Genomic DNA, 21,032 nt, shown 5'->3' with positions numbered 1-21,032 from the left:
TTGTGTTGGTTGTGGTTACCAATTTAGAAATGACTTTCGTATGATCACATTTCAATTCGTATGCGAATGTCCCTCCTACGCCATTTATCTTTTACAAACAATAACCAGTGTTTCGTTAAAGTATTATTGAAAATAGCAGGCACGTTATATTATCAGGACATGTTACAATGATGCCGATAAAGGATAACCAGGATGTGGCATGCTTTCTGGTCACCAAACACTCGTGGAAGGGGAAGTAAGCGAAAATTATTTGGATCTGAAACAGGGAAAAGTTTCATTAGATTTAAATTCTATACTATGATGAGTTATAATTAACACTATAATAATCTAAATATTTGATAAAAATAGTATTTAATTTTTATTTAATAGGTATAAACGTATTTTTTCGATTGGATCCATGGGTATTACAACGTATAATCCCACTACATTAGAAGTCACAAATAAATGGGAATACTCAGATTTTATAAGCGTGCAACCAACAAATAGAAATCAGTTGGGTTCTCATGAATTTAGTATAACAATGCGTAAAGAACGTAAAGTTGACAATATGAAATTTAGTTCAGAGTATAGAGTTCATTTACTAACTGAAGCTCTCAAGTATAGAAATCAATTTGTTGAGAAACCTAAAGAAATTTTGGTGAGTTGAATCATGTTCTTCACACAATGACTGTTAAAATGAATGTTACTGAAATTTAATCATAGCTCTTATCAAGTTAGCCATATGGTTACTACGTAATAGGCTTCAGGTGTGATAGTAGTTAATCATTGCCAGTTATCTATATAGCCAACACAACTATGCTGATTATACATACACAACTTTTTATATTATGATCTTTTAAATATTTCATACCACTATTAATCACTTTTACTGGCAATTTATTGCTTTAATTAATCAGTTTTGTATTACATTATAACTAAATAAAATTTAAATAGTCTTTTAATATGGTATTTTATTATTTATTTTTAAATGAATTTAATCAAATCAAATTAATATTTATACTTTTCCTAGAGGTATCAAGCTTACAAACATCATTGGTCTGACACAAGATTACCTGTTGTACTAGAAGTGACACCATATAGTCTTGACCAATTAGATCCAGCAACTAATATGGTATTGGCTAGTTATTGTTACAAAGATTTTGAAGGAGTTGCTACAATGAAGGATTATCCTAATGGATTTGTAATTGTATGTGGAGGATTCGGACGTTTACATCTTTTTGCTTCTCAACATATGGAAGAAATTAAAAAAAAGCTGCTGGAATCAGCTATGAATAACTTAGGTATCAGCATAAAAGTTTTGAAAGAACCAATCAAACTAGATGACTTTACTGCTCAAAGATTGGGAAAGTTTAGTGGTGATGAACATATAACAAGTGTGTCAGAATTCACTGTTCACAAATATTCACCTAGACATATAGATCCTCAAAGAAGAACTCTTTGTCTTTCGGATACTTGTTTATTGGAGAGAGATCCTCAGACATATAATGTTTGTACTCTTAGACCTTTATCAGATGTTTTTGCTTTGATTCGTGATAATGAAAATCCACAACTATTTACTATACAGTACCTTAATGGTCAAACACGTAGTTACACTGCAACAGACAGAGATTCTTTATTAGCTTCCTTGTTAGATGGTGTTAGAGCATCTGGTAACAGAGATGTTCATGTTAGAATGTATCCAATAACTAGAGGGAAACGACTTGGACCTCTTAACTTACCTGTTGATGAGGAAGTTGAAACATCTCATGTAAAGTTTCTTCAGCAACCTCCAATTGGACGTACTTTTGCCGAAATCTTGGAAAGATTTAATGCAAACATTCCCTACAGTGGTCTTAATTATTCTATTACACAAGATGTAAGACATATTTAATACAAATTTAATAATGTATATACATAATATTAAATATAATCTTACATTCTTATTTATTACTTGAAGGTGTAAATTGATACAGTACATTAAAGCGGTGATGGTCCATTGAGATACATTAATATATATTTATAATGTAAATAAGTATAAGTATATTTAACTAGAATAAAATAAAAGCTATATGAAAGAAAATTATTGATCTTAAAACCAAATATATATATTTATTATTAATGGATAGATAGCATAGCAAACTGAAAAAATATTTTCTTTTTGTTGTCTAGGCTGTTGTACCGCTTGAATGGACTGTAACAACGTTACAACTTCGAGTATACCATATGATGAATAACTACTTACAGGGTCTTTTTACCGAAAATAAAGATAAAATTATTCTTGGAGCTTTAAATGCACTGGTTAATAAAGAATTAGAAACAAATGGGGAAATAGAATCACAGTTTCATGCTTTAAGAAGATTGGTCGCTAGTAAAATTGGTTTCACTGCATTTACAACTCTTCCTGGATTTAGAGAAGCTATTGGACATAAAGTTGTAAAAGCTCTGAAAAGACAAGATTTTGGTGTAACACAAGCTGCTATAGATTGCATTTGTGCTCTTATGCAACCTATGCACGATGATTGTGATTTGAGACAAGAACAATTAAATAAAAGTAGTCTTCTGAGTAGTAATAAATTCTTGGAAAGTTTGCTGGATATGTGGATTAATCATATTGTAAGTTCTTAAACTTTTAATTTTTTCTTTTTAGAAATAATTTTGTTATTTATATATTAATTTAATATCATTATTTTTGTAAATATTTCAGAATCATGGCACAGGTGCTTTGGTAGTTTCTGCCATGCTTGATCTTCTAACATTTGCTCTGTGTGTACCATATAGTGAAACTACAGATGGCAAACATTTTGACAACCTCCTAGAAATGGTTGCTGCAAGAGGGAGGTCTCTTTTTAAACTGTTCCAACATCCTTCTTTAGCTATTGTCAAAGGTGCAGGATTAATAATGAGAGCAATTATCGAAGAAGGAGCTCCTGAGGTTGCAGCAAAAATGCAAGAGCTTGCTCTTGCTGAGGGAGCTTTACCAAGGCATCTGTTAAATAGTCTTTTTACTATTGGTACTGATGGTAGACTGTTAACACACAGACAGTTATGTAGGCATCTTGTAGGACTTTGGGTAACAGGACATCCTACAGCTATGGGCCTGTTGAAAAGGATCATGGTAAATTAACGTTATTGAATAAATTTATAATATCATTTTTTGATTTAATTACGAAGATGAAAATAGCTAAGTTTGTGTTCATTGTGCATTTGTACAGCCTATTGGTTTATTAAATTACTTAGACTCTGACGGGAAAGTGCCCGATTCGTTTCTCGAGAAGGAAAGATTAAACAACCGTGACAATTTAAAAATAGCTATAGATCACGCATCGAAAAATAAGAAAAGTCCACAGTGGATTGCGATCGAGCGTCAAATGCGTGTAGTTGAGAAACATGTTGAGCATGCTCTTCAACATTGGGGGGCTAGAATTGGTATCGAGCGCAAAGAGAAAATCAAAGAGCGTCCCATAGTATTGCGAAAACGCAGAGAAAGGATCAAGTCAGAAGCAAATTGGAATTTGTTTTATTATAAATTTAATCAAGATCACTCACTGCCGAATTTAATTTGGAACCATAAAACACGAGAGGAGTTGAGAACAGCTCTTGAAAATGAAATTCGCGCATTCAGTTCTGACAAAGATTTGGCAGGTGGGACATTGATAGCCTGGAATCACAGAGAATTTGAAGTACAGTACCAATGCCTGTCGGATGAAGTAAAGATTGGCGATTATTATTTGAGACTTTTATTGGAGAAAGATAGCCCAGACAGTCCAATAAGGAAATCGTATGTATACAATAATTTTACTATCTGTTTGTTTTACAGAACAAGTTACAGTACAACTAACAAATTACTATTTTTCTTGTAGGTATGAATTTTTTAATGACTTGTACCATAGATTCATATTAACAACAAAAGTTGAAATGAAGTGCCTTTGCTTGCAAGCAATGACTATAGTATATGAACGATATTACGAAGATACTGGTCCATTTTCGGATACAAAATATATTGTAGGAATGCTGGAACGTTGTACGGATAGAATGGAACGCGATAGACTAGTTATGTTCATAAATAAACTTATACTACATAGAAGAAACGTAAAAGATATTATGGATCAAAACGGAGTACGCACATTAGTAGATCTTTTAACTCTGGCTCACTTACATACATCTCGAGCTGTTGTACCTACGCAAACCAATGTAATAGAAGCTGGTCCTCAGCAACAGCAAATTATGGAAAAAGAATGGTATTACAATGATGGGGATCAACGAAAAGGTCCTATTAGTTTGAAAGACCTGAAAGAGTTGTATATGACAAATCAAATCACATACAAAACAAAAGTTTGGGCACAAGGATTAGATGGATGGCGGATGATCTCACAAGTTCCGCAGTTAAAATGGACGTTAGTCGCGAGAGGAACACCAGTAATAAATGAAAGTGAATTAGCAACCTTAATTCTAAATATTTTAATCAAAATGTGTGAATATTTTCCAAGCAGAGATGTTGATGACGCGGTAATCAGACCTCTACCGCGCATGAAGCGGTTACTATCTGACCTTCAGTGCCTACCTCATATCGTTCAACTTTTATTAACTTTTGATCCGGTTTTAGTTGAGAAGGTAGCTACTTTATTATGCGAAATAATGCGGGATAATGCTGACGTTTCGAAAATTTATCTTACTGGTGTATTTTACTTTATATTAATGTATACTGGTTCCAACGTTCTACCAATAGCAAGATTTTTACAATTAACTCATACGAAACAAGCTTTTAGAAATGTTGATGTAAGTCCGCGGCATTCACTTTTATTAATTGTGATATAAATCAGTTACTATGAGTGTTATTTTAATATTTGCTGTTAAATGTTACAGAACGTGTCATCGGATATTATGCAACGTAGCATTCTTGGACAACTTTTACCTGATGCGATGGTTAGTTACTTAGAAAATCATGGCGCTGAAAAGTTTGCGCAAATATTCCTTGGTGATTACGATACACCCGAAGCCATTTGGAACGCTGAAATGAGGAGAATGCTTATCGAGAAAATAGCGACACACATCGCAGATTTTTCTCCAAAATTAAGAAGTCACACCATGGCTAGATATCAATATATTGCTATACCTGCTATACGATATCCACAATTGGAAAAGGAATTGTTCTGTCAAATATTTTATTTGAGACATCTTTGTGATACCGTCAGATTCCCACAGTGGCCTATTCCTGAACCAGTAAGTCAATGACGAGTATTTTTATAAATATTTATTCCTAGTTTTTTTTTAACCATACTTGTCATTGAAATACTTAATCAGGTGAGGTTACTGAAAGATGTATTAGATGCATGGAAAAAAGAAGTGGAGAAGAAACCACAATTGATGACAGTGGATGAAGCTTATAAAGTTCTTCAGTTGACAAATGAAAAACAACATAATGAAGCTGAAGTTAGAAAATCATATTATAAACTCGCACAAATGTATCACCCTGATAAAAATCCACAAGGCAGGGTATGTAGATGTTAGTTATTGTTAATGTATGAAAATATTGAAATCCATGTTTATTGAAAACTTATTTCTGTTTGTAGGATAAATTCGAAGCTGTTAATCAGGCATACGAATTTCTATGCAGCCGTAGTTGTTGGTCAACTGACGGTCCGAATCCTGATAACATAGTGCTTATTTTAAGAACACAAAGCATTCTCTTCCATAGATATTCTGATGAACTTAGACCTTATAAATACGCCGGTTATCCGCAATTAATCAAAACAATTAAATTAGAAACCGACGATGAACAATTGTTCTCAAAATCTGCGCCACTGCTGGCTGCTGCTAGCGAACTTGCATATCATACAGTACATTGTTCTGCTTTGAACGCAGAAGAACTTCGCAGAGAAGGAGGACTAGATGTTCTGTTAGAGGCATATACGCGATGTGTTTCCGTTTTAAATAAATCGAGTAAATCTACTGATATAGCAGTGCAAGTGTGCATGCATATCACTAGATGTTTCTCGGTTGCTGGGTCGTTTAGAGGCTGTAAAGACAAAATTATTGAACTACCACAACTAGTTAAAGATCTCTGTAGAATATTACATTTCAAGGTTAGTGCACATATTTCAAATCTTCATTTTATTAATATTTTTAATTCATTATTTTTCAAGTTTAATGAAATGGAACTGGTAGCCAATTAATTTGAAACTTGGTAAAATATAATTAGGGTAAATCTCAACTTTTACAGTTAGCACATTTTTGAAATATTGCTTGCTCCCAGACATACATATTTTAGAAGAAAGAGTAGGCTTCTTTTGATTAAGGGTAGACTTCTATGATGCTCGCCAAGTTAAATCCCAATCGGCCACTAGTACCATTCGACAAAATATCCAATTTACATAAACTGATTTAATTCTTCAAAAATGAAATTATTACTTATTCCCTTACAGCATTTAACAAAGTTATGTTCAGTGGCTACAGAGTGTGTCTCTTCTCTTGCCGCAGACAGTGTATTACAAATGCAACTACTACAATCTGGTGCTCTATGGCATTTATTGTTATTTATGTTCAATTACGATTATACTCTAGAAGAAGGAGGTGTTGAAAGAAACCAGGAGGAAAATCGTCAGGAAGTGGCAAATAATTTAGCTAAACTAGCAGTTAAAACTTGCGCTAGGTTGGGTGGTTATATGACAGGAGAAAATGAAACGCCTGTTAATCCTGTCACGGTTGCTGCTTTAGAAAGTCTATTAACTCCTTATCTTGTGAGACAACTTGCAAAAGATAAACCAGAGGAAATATTGAAAATCCTCAACTCTAATTGCTCAAATCCATACTTAATTTGGGATAACGGTACAAGAGCTGAGCTGAACGAATATTTGGAAATTAAATGGCAAGAAAAATTGAATGGCAGCGACATTATGGAATACGATTTCAGTGATTTTAAATATAGCGCTCATGCTGATGAACTTATTATTGGAGAAATATTTGTGAAGATATACAATGAGCAACCCAATTTTCCAATAGAGGTACTTTTATCCTGCATAATATTTGTTATTAAAAAAAGGGGGAAATTTATGTAAAAAGTACGATCATTTAATCATTGTACAATTTTTCAGAATCCAAAAAGTTTTACGATCAATTTACTCGACTTCTTATCTGAATCGTCGAAATTCGTATCCTCAGTGGGAAATATAGCATTAAACAAGAAAGATCAAGAGAAACTGGAACATATTGTTATGTCTCTGGAAGCTTTAAGGAACGTAATAAAAAATAATCCGGGAATCGAATTACAATGTATAGGACACTTCAAGTTATTATTCGGATTTTTAAGTTGTAATAATTTTAAATTGATTCAGAAAAGCGCACTCGAAGTAATTAGTAATGTTACAAAGAATCAAGAATGCGTTGACGATATCGCGGCGAATGAAGTTATAGTGCACTTGTTGTTAGCTTTAAACACTTTAAAAGAATCTCAGCTACTTGCACTAGAAACGTTGTATGCTCTTATGAGTTCTACGAAGATCGTGAAAGATGCATTATCTAAAGGTAAATCAGTATCAGTGAAGTTTTTACATTACAGGAACACATGTTCCTTTCGCAATACTTGTTTCTAATTAAACTGTATGAAAATTTTAGGTGCTGTTGTATATGTTCTTGATCTATTTTGTAATTCAAGTAATACTCAGATACGCGAAGCAGCAGCAGAACTACTTGGTAAAATGTCGTCTGATAAGTTAGCTGGGCCAAAGGTGAAACTAGATCTGTCGAAATTTTTACCTAGACTCTTTAGCGAAGCTATCAGGGATGCTCCTAAACAATGCGTACATATGTTTGAAACGAAACATGAGAATCCTGAATTGATCTGGGACGACATTGCCAAAGCTAGAGTTTCAAGGATTGTAACTGAATTGAAAGATGAGTACGTGCCAATCTGATGTTGAATGCTTAATAATTTATATAAAAGAAGAAATTATCTTAACACACAGTAATAATTTTTTTTTTTTAGATATTACACATTGCAAAGAAGAAACCCTAATGCAATATTAAAGTTACCTGATACTCAGAGTAATATTGATATCGCAACAAATGAACCTGTAGTTGGAGGTGTATATCTTAGATTATTTATAGCCAGCCCTGCGTGGGCTGTTAGGAAACCTAAGGAATTTTTAAATGAACTTATGGATACAACATTGGCACTCATGTCGAAAGAGAAAACTGATGTGAGTATAATTATTTTTAATTTTAGTATCATTGAGTAATATTATATAATTTATTTCATTTAATTATACTTCCATACAGCCGGATATGTTGGAGTTAACGACGCAAGCATTAGTATGTTTACTTCAAACACAACCAACTTTAGCAGATCAAGTTCCATCATTGGGTCACATACCTAGACTTTGTCGACAAATGGCAATGCAAAACAATCAACCATCTGTGTACAAAACTGCAATACTAATACTTCATCAATTAGCTACAAGTGAAGTGAGTTTCATAACGCACCTTTCACATTAAATAAAATTAAATATTTATTAGTATTCATATTAAACATTCGACCATATTTTTTTCTAGATCTGTATATCTTCTATTTGTCAAACCGAGTGTATAAGTCCATTAAAACATGCCATGCAATCTAGACGAGACATGATAGCAATAGCATGCGAGACGTTAAATAGACTGTTTTCAACTAACGAAGACAGATTAATAAAACAGGTAAAAGATCTTCCAATATAATTTAGCAGATCACATTTTTTGTTTATATTAATGTTATTTATTTTTTGAATAGGCACTGGATGCTGAAATGGTACCTTATTTGTTAAATATATTGGAGGGACGGTTGGATGTTATTGAAAATCCTGCAACAACTAAAGCCCAAATAGTTAAAGCATTAAAAGCCATGACTAGAAGCTTATTGTTAGGAGAGAAAGTGAATGCTATACTAGAGAAATCAAGTGTCTGGGCAGAATATAAAGATCAACGGCATGATCTATTTATTTCTAACACAGCCAATTCTGGATACCTTACTGGTAAGATGCTAGTATTTTATGTTTATATTAAATATTTAAATAAATACTTAAATATACATTATAATACGTAGCTGGAACACCGGTGTCTGCTGGTTATTTAACGGCCGGTCCAAGTACCACTGTAACCACCGGTCCACCACCAGTCGACAAAGAAGATAGTTTAATTAGTAGGAACGATAGTATCTGATATAGATAGCATCGTAAGTAAAAAATAAAAAATAAAAACAATAGGCAACAAGAATGCCAGGTTTGAAAATTCCTATCAGTGAAAGGGTACTGATATAAAGACTACATTGCCTGTGATTTTTGGCTCCTTTAAAGTAAGGAATTTATGAATCGAATAATGTTTTTCTTTTGTTAAATTTACATTTATATTAAGATTATCCTAATACAAAGATACTTTTTATTACACTATATAGACAGATTGTATAATTACGTAGGGTACGTCATTCTTTACAGGCGACATCAACGCGTGGCAAAAGATAGTATTCAATGAAAGTCTATTACTAAAAAAAAAATTTTTTCTAGGAGAAAGAAGTCCTTCAAATCAAATCTACCCCTTGTCTATTCTAGTTTCATTTTTGTAATTAGCAAACCGTTTTCCGACATATTTTTAAATATTTGTAAAATTAGTTCAACTTTTCAACTAGAGTTCCATGCATCAAATGAAGTTTTTTATTACTTCAATCACTACCACCATTACATAAAATGAGTTAAAAATAATATATTGTATGTCACTTAAATAATATATCTTCATGGACTGATAGCATTTTTTCGATATAACAAAATGCTTTCACATCTCTCTCAAGAATCATTAAAAAATTCGCGCCGAAATCGAATCCATTTCACTATTTCAAACAGATTTTTAAAAAAGTATACAATTTCTTTATTAATGTTTGTATATTTTCTATGGTTATCGATATTTTTTTTTCTCAGCGACCTTTTCCAAAAAAAAACAACCATATAAATCTTGATATATTATTACGAAATGTTTTTAAAGGAACATAGTCTTAGGAGACTAGGGAAGTTGATACAATTTAAACACGATGTTTACCCATTACGTTCTTTTCTCTTGAAATGTTGTATACATATTATAATTGTACTTTGTTATGAATCGTTATTTTTTTTTTTTTTCTACGCTTAAGACCGATAAAAGCGTTAAAATTTCTCGGAGATACTAAACGAGGATCTATCGAATATGGAGTAGATTCCATAAATAGAGGAGTTCCTCTTTTTCATATCAATTTCTAAGTATTCTAACGATATCCGCAGCGAGATCGGGCGAACATTCGTAGAAGTTAGAGATACAACAAGAAAAAACACACATCGTCCTTCTTGGTCTTTACCATCCACCAATTGTAATACACTTTTGCTACTCCGAATCGACGAGTTGAGTGTCAAGAATCAAAGAAAGGATAAAAAAGAACGACAGTTCCTGAGTATAACAAACATCTTAAGAAACTTGTATATTTGCAATAATATCAAAGCGGACAACCGAGTTCCTCTTTAGATCCCTTCCGTTTCCGGTGTATCTTCCCTTTTCTTGTACGCTCAATTCGTCGATCTATCCTTCTTTTAAAAAGATTAAAAATGCCGAACGACTTTATAGTGGAAATATATAAAAGAAAATGAAGCGAAACGATCGATTGTAATAATTGGCATGGATTTCAGTGTGCTGTGTGTAATTATTGTTATTAAACAATGTCGAGTAATTGTATGAACAAATATTATATGGCAGAACCTTAGTTATTTTTATGTATCTGCGCCTGAGTTTTTAAGGTTGAGAGTAAGATATTGTAAATACACGTATATATATATATATATTATATATATATATATATGAAAGAAATTATGCCACAGATTATTGTACGTATAATTAGAAAATAAAATGATTTTGCACACGGTACAATTATTATCTGTGAATAAATCACGCGACCATTAAAAATACTTTTTTCTTTTCTTTTTTCTTTACGAGTGATTACTATTGGGCTTGCCGTGCTGTTCTTGAGTATCGTACAAAATTTCGTCCATGTTCAGGTACTTATTGCCAGAACGTTGACAAAGCAGTTTATCTATGCTCTCTTTTAATTGAGTAAACATAGGTCTGCTTTGGGGTCTTACTGTCCAGCAAGAGAACATAATATTGTATCTGTCACAAATGATATTAAATTGGGTAAATCCTATTTCTTTTTTTTTAAATTATAACTATAAGTTGTATGGAATTATTTTTTTTTTCCTTGTTAAAATTTATGCAAAGATTAAAAGAGAATATTGAATCAGTTTTTGTTTTAAATGAAAATACGAATGAAAATTGTACATACAATTCCACGCTACAGCTTATAGGTCGTTCCATTCTGTAGCCAGACTTTAAAATCTTTAGGATGGCTTTTGTTGGAATACCAGGATAAGGAAGAGCACCCATGGTTACAATCTCCCATAACAAAATGCCAAAGGACCACCTAAAATAAAAGTAAATGAGTGAGAGGTACACTTAATATTCTGAATACCTGTCCTGAAAAAAAAAGACAGAGTTTGTTTTTAGAAACATTCTTTTTAAAATTAGGGTGGTTTTCTTTAAAATTAAGTATGAATTTTATTTATTTATTTTTTTTTTTTCATTATATTTAGATGGAGATTTTTATAACAACATAACATAACAAAAGTTCGTTGAATTTTTACAAGATGTACTAAATTAAATACAAGTAAAGAGTTAATGATATTAATGGTAATTTATTAGCGAAGCTTACACATCGCTGTGAGTCGTATAAATTTGATGAGTCAAAGATTCAATTGCCATCCATTTCACTGGTAATTTATCATTTCCTTGCTTTCGGTATAAATTTTCTTGGTAAACATCACGACTCAGACCAAAATCTGAAATTTTCACGATCTTGTCTGCACACACCAATATATTCCTCGCAGCTAAATCACGATGAACTATTCGATTCAATGACAGGAATTCCTGTAGGAGTTTCGTTAATAATTAAAATCAATTGGAAGTTCTCCAAATTTGTACATATAAGTTCTAGAATATTATTTGTTTTATTTTTCGAGATTTAATCTATTATAAGTTTACGCGAATTTATTGGTACAACACGAATTTTATATAAAATTCTTGCATAATGTAAAAAAGAAATGAATGAAACAAAATTATACCATTCCTGTAGCAATTTGCCTCGCGAAATTCAACAAACCGTTTGCTGTTACAGTTTCCGTATACTGCGCTATATCTGTAAAGAAAAAGTCAGATTATTACATTTACTAATTATAGCCGATTTTCCTTTTTAATTATTATTTATAAAGATAGCAATATCAAAGTAATTTATTAAAATTGAATTTAAAACTAAGAGTTATAAGTCCTGGAGCCCAGAATTTGTTGTAAACTTTCTTATTATCTCTAAGGGTGTATAATGCGAAGATTCTTGGTTCCTAGAAGGAAACAGTGAATTATATTAATATTGATATCTCGGTAAATAATAATTAAAAAAGAATTCTACTATTTGGAAAGTTAAATTTTTAATGATAATATAACTGCTTATCTTTTGTTTTTTCTGAAAACTTATGATAATTACCTTGTTGAACGTCGTATAAACGGTTTGTAATCAGATGAACGTTTTGATAATTGTGCTCTTTTCCACCTAATTAACATGAGAAAGATAAGAAAATGTATGCGGTCAGATGTTCGTGTTAGTTCGTCAGTTTAAGTGATTCCACGAATGAACAAATAATAAATACCAGAATTCTTCGAGATCGAGAACGAATCTCCGTCGAATTTAAAGCGTGCTTTATGATTAAACGCAACGCTTACCATATTTTGCCATATCTGAAAATCGTTTCACAGGATCACGTGAATTTACTTTTCTTTTCAAACAATCAAAATAATCTTCTATAACCCGTAAAAAGGTCACTGTAAATAAAATTACAGTAATTTACACTTATTATTTTGAACTTACTGTTCTTAAGTATGTTTGCAAGTCTCCTTTGCAACAGTACTCCACTACCAACACTGGTTTATTATCCAAAATGCAACAACCAATTAAGGACACTATATTTGGATGTTGACCAACAGCTTTCATAATCATTATTTCTTTCTGGAAGTTTTGTAAATTTTCCACGCTTGGATTGTCTGTCGTTTAAATAACAAATTATTGCAATGTTTCTTAAAAATAAAGACAGAAAGAAAGTTCTAAGGTACCATGAGTGTTAAGACTTATCCGTGTCATTTTTATTAGATTGTAGTATGTGAAATTGTCAATATTAAATTAATTGACGATTAATTACGAAACGGAATTTATAATTTAACGCTACATTGGGAAAAGGCAATCGATATTTTAAATAGATAAAATCTAGAATTTCTTATTTGAAAAAGCAACATTTCCATTTTGATCTACAAAAATGACAATCTCATAGTGTACAACCCAATATTTATCATTTCTGTAATAATTTTATTATTGTATATTATGACTGTGTTTTTAAAAAATACTATTCGTTCTACCTTTCAACATTTTAACCGCAACAGTGGTGACATTATCATACTGATCTTGCAAAGAGCCCAATCTTACAATTCCATAAGCTCCGCTTCCAAGTATACCTTTCAGCTTTAATAATTTTGGACACAGCTCAAAATTGTCGTTCATAAGTGGCATGTTGTTCGTCTCACCATCGCAACTTTGATACAACAGTTTCTTGATGCTTTCTATCGACACATCTTTCTGATTAAGATTCTATGAAACAAACATTTTCAAGTATTACTTTGGTCGACCGAAAAATTGATGCAACCTTAAATAAATATAATAAAAAGAAATAAAAGTATTACTTATTAGGCTTTAAACTCAATAGGTTTGAATTATTAATTATAGTTGCGTTATTGATTAAAATATTAGTGTTTGTAAAAGTTTATTAAAATTCAACGTATCACCTCAAAAGACGTACATTCCATGGCGAATTTGTTATTCTTCTGTTTATAATGTTGCAAGTATGTCATCCAAATAATGGCGAAAAGTGTGAATGACATCACAATGCCAATAATAAGTTCACGATAGAATTTACTTACGGCTGAAGCGGAAAAAAGGATTCACAGTATATGTACAATTTATTTTAACGATAATGATTGCTTGTCCCAACTAATTATAAGTATGTTGAATTTACCTAAATTCAAAAAGATCATTTTATTTTTCGAATCAAAGAGTTTCTTGTTTTAATTTTTGTACTAGCAACTGGCACTACGATTACATTGTGTTATACTGTTAAAAAGCGTTAATAGAACTACTCTAGAATATTAAAAAATAAGAAAAAAAAATGTTAATAATTAGATTTTGTGTTGTTAAACGTGTTAGTTATAGATCTGTTTCTTTGTTTTGAAATGTTACATCAAGCTTTAAATTGGCCCAGTCGCCAAAATTATTACTCTGTATTTGATTTGAGTTATACTTGATCAATTAGAATTTAAAAAAAAAAATAATTGTATTAGGTAGACACACTTGCGTATTCATCGTCGAGAGATTTAATAATAGTTACTACTGAACTTCTTCCCCCCAAAGATTCAGCTAAGATTTCCACCTCGTATTGGAGACCCAGTTTTAATCTTTCGAAACAAACCTCGGTTGTGTTCTATAAAACATACGATAAATTTTATAATAAAAATTACATGTTAGCAGTAGCGCAACGAAGAGGCTAAAAAATCGAAGACCCTTCTTTATCAAATATCAGAGTAAAGAAAAAACGAAGAAAATTAGACTTAATATTATCACGGTAACTAATAAACTACGGAAAAGATTTTTTTACGACCCCTATTAGACAATTTTATTATTGTTGCGTCTAACTTATTTGGCCTGCCACCCCTTTTTCAGATACAAAATTTTTTTTTAGAACAAACAAAAATCGACAGAAATGTCAATGCAATTGACATTTCAATATTAATATCGTCAAAATTAAAATTTTAAGAATTTCTACTTTCCTTATATTGCCATTTTCCCTAGAGAAGCCTGATTTGATCACGAGTATCTCTACTCACCCCAGATACGCTCTTTACGTAATGCTTAGTGTCGCTCCTATATAAATCAATCTGTATCGTGTAATTATCTGGTTCTAATTCAGTTTTATTCCAATGAACCCAAACATCGTACAATCCCTGGTAACGATAGATATGTTCCGCTCGTAACCCTTCTACTGGTTCTGGGGCTGAAGCACATACCATTCACGATTTACTATTTTCTAACGAATTTCAGAAATTAGCAATAATCAATTCAAATAATTATCATTAACTATTTGATCGATGATTAATGCACACTCACGGCAAAAAGTTAGATCATTATAATATTCTAAACATGTAAGCGTACAGAACATTATCAAGGCCTCGCTTTCTTTTTTATTCTGTTTGTTAACCGATTTAATGAATACACTGTTATTCTGATCCATCTTTAAACAATCTAAGTTAAACTGAAAATGCGTTGGCTGTAAAATAGAAAGCACGGTTTTATTACAGATTTTAATATTGATTACAGGATGAAAGGGTGATTTTTTTATGTTAAACACTAAACGTATGCGAAAACTTGAAAATTTCGGGTACTCGATACTCCGACCGGATCGGGAATTATTTCGGTCAATTCGGGGTTCTCGAAATTTGGAAAACTTTGTTGAACATGACCGTGAATTAAAAAAGACTATATCTAAATTACTTTCAGCCGACTAAAACAACTTCCGACCTGATTCAGGTATCCGGTAGCCGAAATTTTTCAACTCTTTTAAATAATGCTGATTCAGACCATAAAAATATTTTAATAATAACGTTACCCTATCGATTTCAAAATGCAGCAAATTTGTTCCTCTGTTCCAAGTTACCACATGGTAACTGCAACTTCGATCTAAAAAATATTAAATTCTGCTAATTATAATAAATAAGTGATACTATGGTCCATCCAACAAGATGCAAATTCTGTTGTAGAGAGATAGGATGTTATTGTACCTATAGCTGGTTCAAAAACAAATTCGGCATGTAGGTCGTGTGTCTTCTTGTAAGGTTCTATTTTATACAACGATAAATTTTTCACGGGCAATGGCTGATAGTCAGCTGAAAACAATGCAACATATTAGATTCCGATGTTTAATGTGAACATTTACCCGTATTGGATCTTATCTTTATTTACCAGACATTTTTTTTTTTTTTTCATTAACCCTCAGCCACTTAGACTGCAATTGAAATTGAATTTTATACCAGTGAATGAAACCTTTTTTGTTTAAAATGTTTTTAATTAAAACGTCTAATTTTAGTCCGAGCATTGTTAAATATATTTAGTAAGTCTGGATCACGATTAACCCTAATTGACTGTGTTCAAGAATTAAATAAATAAATAAATGAACGGGTGAAAATAATAAATTACCCGGATAAGTAAAGAACCAGTCTGAAACTTCCGGCCGCCAGATTCCTTCGTGCGTTAAATTGTACAACCGATATTGATAATTAGTGTTTGCTGTCAAATTTGTAAAAGTTGCCATATTCCCCTTCACCTGGAAAATGAAATTTTTCACTTTCAAGGGCTAAGATCTATGACAAATTAAATTATAACTATGGAAAAATTTAATGAATTTGTTTTTACCAATTTCGGGGGATTCCGGGTGTAATTGGATGAACTTTGTTCAATCAAGTAAAACCCAGGATTGAAATTGATCATCATCAAATTCCCACCGGTACAATGAAGAGTTACGTTCGCTTCGGTATATTCGTCGTCGACCTGTGGATAAACTACGGAAGAAAATTTCTTTTTACATAGAATACGTCATAATAATAGGCGATTTATCAAGCGACATAGATCGCTGTTCGAAGAAACAATTTTTGTTCAAATTAAAAATAGAGGTAAAATTAAAAATGAAGCAAAAAAAGAAAATATACAGACAATTGCTTAATAAGTTTCGTCTGTTAAATTCTACTCTACTGATCCGTCCTTTTTCTTCTTTTATCAACAGGATAAAATGTATCCAGACTATCGAAGGTCGCATTAAATTCTCCGACTGTTTCTTTTGACTTACAACGAATGTGACTCACAACACGTTTACAAAAATAACTTAGGGTGAAAATATAAATCGTATTCAGAACTCTCAAAACAGAATTTATCATTCTAAGGCCGTGTTTCCTACATGAACTGCCCAAATTACTTTATGGCGGGGGCCATAAAGTGCCCACTTGGCTTTAGTTTTCGAGATATTTTCGAAAGTAATTTGTGCAGTTCGTGAACGTGTAGCAGCAGCAATAATGTTATTACTAAATTTAATAAAAAGAGAAAAGGATCTATTTGGGTCCAACAATGGATCTCGAGACAACCTGAATTCGGTTGTTTCCACAATTTATTAAGAAAACTTCAAATAGAAGACGCACAACAGTATTTTAATTTAATTCGCATGACTGCTGTGGACAAGAAATCATACTTCCGACAAGGAAAACTTTATACATGATTTACGATATTTATAAAAGTTTCATCAAAGTATATAGTTAATTAATTAAATTAACTTCGACTTGAGATTTCATTTATGAGTTTGATTATAAAATTAAAATCAAATTATCAATTAATCCATTAAGTCAAGTTTGATTTCTTTGGATAATTTTTGCGATATAAAATCACGGTACTTACAATCAATTTCGTTTGGATAATCATTGCAAGTATCCACGCACGTTTCCTAGAGAAGAAAAGCATTGCAGGCTGTTGTTAGTTTTTGGTTTTAAAACAAAAAAAAATTGTTTTAATTTATTGGTAAACTTGACACTAATAATTTTATGATCAGTTTAAATATTTATAACGATTAGTATATAATTAAACCTGTTCAACCGGTAATTCGCGAAATTACAGTAGTTGAATAAATTAAAATTACAATAGTATATTTTCAGGGTAAAAATATAATTATATGTGCTAATTAATTTTCCATTTATTATATCTTTACTTTTCCAAATTATATTAAATTTGAAGAATATTCACTCTCGTCCATAAGTCATGGGACACCTTACCATTTTCGAATAAATCTGGATTACATTGCAGATTCAGTTATCTATTTCACACGTCGTAATGGTAATAATATTGCTTATGCATAACTCCAAGCACTCTTATATAAATAATTACAAATAATTTGGAACAAACTGGAGAGCCGAATTAATGCGATTAAAATACTGAATAAGAAAGAGATACCCTTAAAACCTATTCTAATAAAACTATAACATAACATAGATAGTTTATGTTTGTGATTTGTAAAATTTGATAATATTTGACCATAAGTGTCCCATGACTGATGGAGAATGTATGGTTGTCTTAATGTTAAAGTGTTATATCATTCGCTATCGTCTCAAAATAATTGGTATGATTTTAAGAGTAATTTTTGAGAAAATATACAAAGTATAAAAAAATTCCGAGAAAAGCGCTGTTAATTGGCAGCGTAAATTCTATTTAATTAAATTCGTGTTTTATTCTTGTTTTGTATCAAAACAAAAAAAAACAGATAGATAAAAATAACAATGGAAGAATATCTTTCAGAACAGTTTCTTACTTTCTTATGAAAGTCAAAACTACGATCACGTAAACTGCACGTACAGCTTATAGTGGCTATTTAGAATTCAAATGAAATTCGCGAATTTTGCATCTTAAGTTTTAAGTATAGACCAACTCGGTTATGCGTCTGTCTGGAACAGTTTCTGATCTCATGTAACGCGAAATCAAAGCTTGTAAACGTTAAAATACGTTTTACCCTCAAAATTGGTATAATAAGAAAAAGAAATAATTGAAATTTAATAGTTTGGAATGAATTAAGATTCTGTTAATCAATTTCTAGTAAAATTAATTTTGGAACCTTATTAAGAATTTTTATAAAAAAGTCTTTTTATTAAAAAACAAGTGGTTAGCATATTCACATAATAAATACAAGTATATATAACGTATCTTCTTTAAATGATTAACTAATTAAATCAAATTCAATTTTATAATAAATTAATTTCATTAGATGTTTAATTATAATTTTATTTTATTTTTGATTGCAAAAACTTATTAGAAAACCCCTTTTTTTAGATGTCACTGTTTCAAGTTACGATAAAAATACCTTGTATTAATGCGAACGTGAAGGAAGAATAAATTTCTAAGATAAAAACGTACGAGCTGCGCAAACACGTACCTTTCCGTCAGCGAATATGTTGAAGAGGAATTAAACATACCGGCTGACAAAAAATGATGGCTTTTTTTAATTGCATGAACTTCTATTGTTCTCGTATTTAATCTTTTACATTATAGTATAACTAAAAAATAAATAAAATGCAATGTTTTACTTACATTCGAGCAAGATGATAGACAGTCGATCAACAGTGAAACATTGTACAAAGAGAATCCATACGTAGAAATCGCATAAATATTCAGTAATTGATATATCATATACATTGTTGTGACTCGAACCCAACTAATCATATTCCAGTTCTTTTTAAATTAGAAAACTTCTCACGATTTTCTGATATTTTCTTTTTCTTTCACGACGTACAACTCGAAATTTAGAATGGAATTAAAAGTCTTGAGTTTATGTATCGTTTATGTATAACGCGATGCACTGGTGTCTTCTTCGTTTAAAAAAACTAAGATACTTTCGATCAGTACGTGAACGTGTTCACGTTTGAAATCGTGCAAGCCTTTTAGACGAACACTATAAGGCACCCCTACCTCTTGATTTTTTGTGCAGAAGAGGTGGTACCTCCATTGGTCCCACTCCGATCCTTTATGTTTCTGCAAGTTACCTTTGCTACGAAAATGACACACAGGTGTCGTAATTTGATTACCTGGAAAATTTGTGGAAAACTTCAATAATAGTCTTGAATTGAAATCTTTGAAAAATCAAACGAGATAAAAATTCCTACTTTGAACTGGAAAAAATAGTAGCACAAAATTCCTACAAACGTGTAGAATACTATAAACAGGTCGATTCCTCTCTTCATTCTACGTAAAAAAGTATTAGAGTACCATCGCAAAAAAATGATTAGTTCTCGGGATATTTTGAAAAAATGTCTATATAAGGAACGAACTTACGCATTTTTGAAATTTGATGTCAGTATCATCCATACAAAAGCTGCCCAAACTATTCGACAACTTACTACGACAGTCGGTAAGTTGCAGGCTTATTGATCGACCATTCGCAAGTCGGTAAAATGTCGAGTAGTTTCTACGGCATTATACATATAAGTAAGTAAGTACATTCATTATTATTAACTTTCTTTCCGTAAAATTGTATTTGCAATATGGTACACTTCAGAATCGCAAAGGCATAGTTCCTGAAAAAAATATAAAAGAGATTAAATAGAAAAAAAAGCATAAATTTCGCAGCCAATTCGCTCGTATTATTTGCTGCATAATTAATAAATGTACCATAGAAATAATGATACAGTTATTAATTAGTCATCAAATAATAACGATTGCCCAGGTCTCACCACGAGGAGGTTGCTGCGGGTGGAGACCCGCCCTACCTCATCCCATCCACCCTCCATTTATGCAAATTTTCATTTTCATTCAATAACATCATCCTCTTGATGCACATTTGCAAAACGTTTTGACTGTTGTGCAAACGAACAACAAAAGGAGCATTATTTTTATTCTCTACCTACCTATCTACTTATCTATACATATATCAACGTACATTTTTACTTTTCATTCCTATTGCAACATTTTTTAATTTTGAAGTTGATTACAGATCTGTAATTAATAAATATGCAATTGCATATTTGTCCTACATACTTATATTACTAAGAATGGCTGACTATACGAGCGCTCGTAATTTTATTAAAAATTCACTTAAATCTAACGCTTCCTAATTAAACACTGCAGTGTTTGACGATTATATCTTAATTACTATATACATAAATAAGTACAATAAATTTGTTGATTTTGTTGTCCTCACCAGAATACTTCCAGAAATAAACTGAAAAATGTTAGACATCATTTTTAAAATCTAAAGGAGTATAAACGAATACCTATAATGAATTTGTTGATTTTGTTGTTGCTATCAGAATATCTCCTGAAACGAACAGAAAAGGATTAAATA

General features: G+C 31.5%; 2 protein-coding genes across 5 annotated transcripts; one reads left to right on the top strand and one right to left on the bottom strand.

The window, feature by feature from the left end:
- The first annotated feature begins 97 nt into the window (after positions 1–97).
- On the top strand, positions 98–10,118 carry Rme-8 (receptor mediated endocytosis 8). 3 transcript variants are annotated; one of them, XM_034321849.2, is made up of 18 exons: positions 98–235; positions 370–637; positions 1,010–1,855; positions 2,224–2,592; positions 2,684–3,094; positions 3,192–3,757; positions 3,840–4,755; positions 4,843–5,199; positions 5,281–5,472; positions 5,550–6,062; positions 6,402–6,980; positions 7,071–7,500; positions 7,591–7,873; positions 7,961–8,174; positions 8,254–8,439; positions 8,527–8,667; positions 8,741–8,981; positions 9,053–10,118. In XM_034321849.2, exons 1-18 carry the CDS (start codon positions 168–170, stop codon positions 9,166–9,168), a joined length of 6,696 nt encoding a protein of 2,231 aa, XP_034177740.1. In that variant the 5' UTR covers positions 98–167; the 3' UTR covers positions 9,169–10,118. The 3 variants fall into 3 exon arrangements, with proteins under 3 accessions (XP_034177740.1, XP_034177739.1, XP_034177741.1); XM_034321848.2 differs by having other exon boundaries at positions 2,149–2,592; XM_034321850.2 differs by lacking the exons at positions 98–235; positions 370–637; positions 1,010–1,855 and adding an exon at positions 1,957–2,003 and having other exon boundaries at positions 2,149–2,592.
- Positions 10,099–19,959, bottom strand: LOC117603088 (tyrosine-protein kinase receptor torso-like). 2 transcript variants are annotated; one of them, XM_034321852.2, is made up of 19 exons: positions 19,855–19,959; positions 19,283–19,776; positions 17,606–17,651; positions 16,577–16,711; positions 16,361–16,487; positions 15,946–16,050; positions 15,774–15,844; positions 15,275–15,434; positions 14,995–15,161; positions 14,462–14,591; positions 13,900–14,036; positions 13,477–13,705; positions 12,935–13,107; positions 12,717–12,804; positions 12,554–12,619; positions 12,138–12,211; positions 11,729–11,943; positions 11,303–11,440; positions 10,099–11,130 (listed from the first exon to the last, which is right to left on the bottom strand). In XM_034321852.2, coding segments are annotated over exons 2-19 (2,244 nt in total). In that variant the 5' UTR covers positions 19,285–19,776; positions 19,855–19,959; the 3' UTR covers positions 10,099–10,949. The 2 variants fall into 2 exon arrangements, with proteins under 2 accessions (XP_034177743.2, XP_034177742.2); XM_034321851.2 differs by having other exon boundaries at positions 16,577–16,722; positions 19,855–19,958.
- Positions 19,960–21,032: the final 1,073 nt, after the last annotated feature.

The sequence above is a fragment of the Osmia lignaria genome, chromosome 12, assembly GCF_051020975.1.
Source record: "Osmia lignaria lignaria isolate PbOS001 chromosome 12, iyOsmLign1, whole genome shotgun sequence".
NCBI lineage: Eukaryota > Metazoa > Arthropoda > Insecta > Hymenoptera > Megachilidae > Osmia > Osmia lignaria.
Note: the sequence above shows the minus strand (reverse complement) of the source record. Positions and strands in the feature narration are given on the sequence as shown.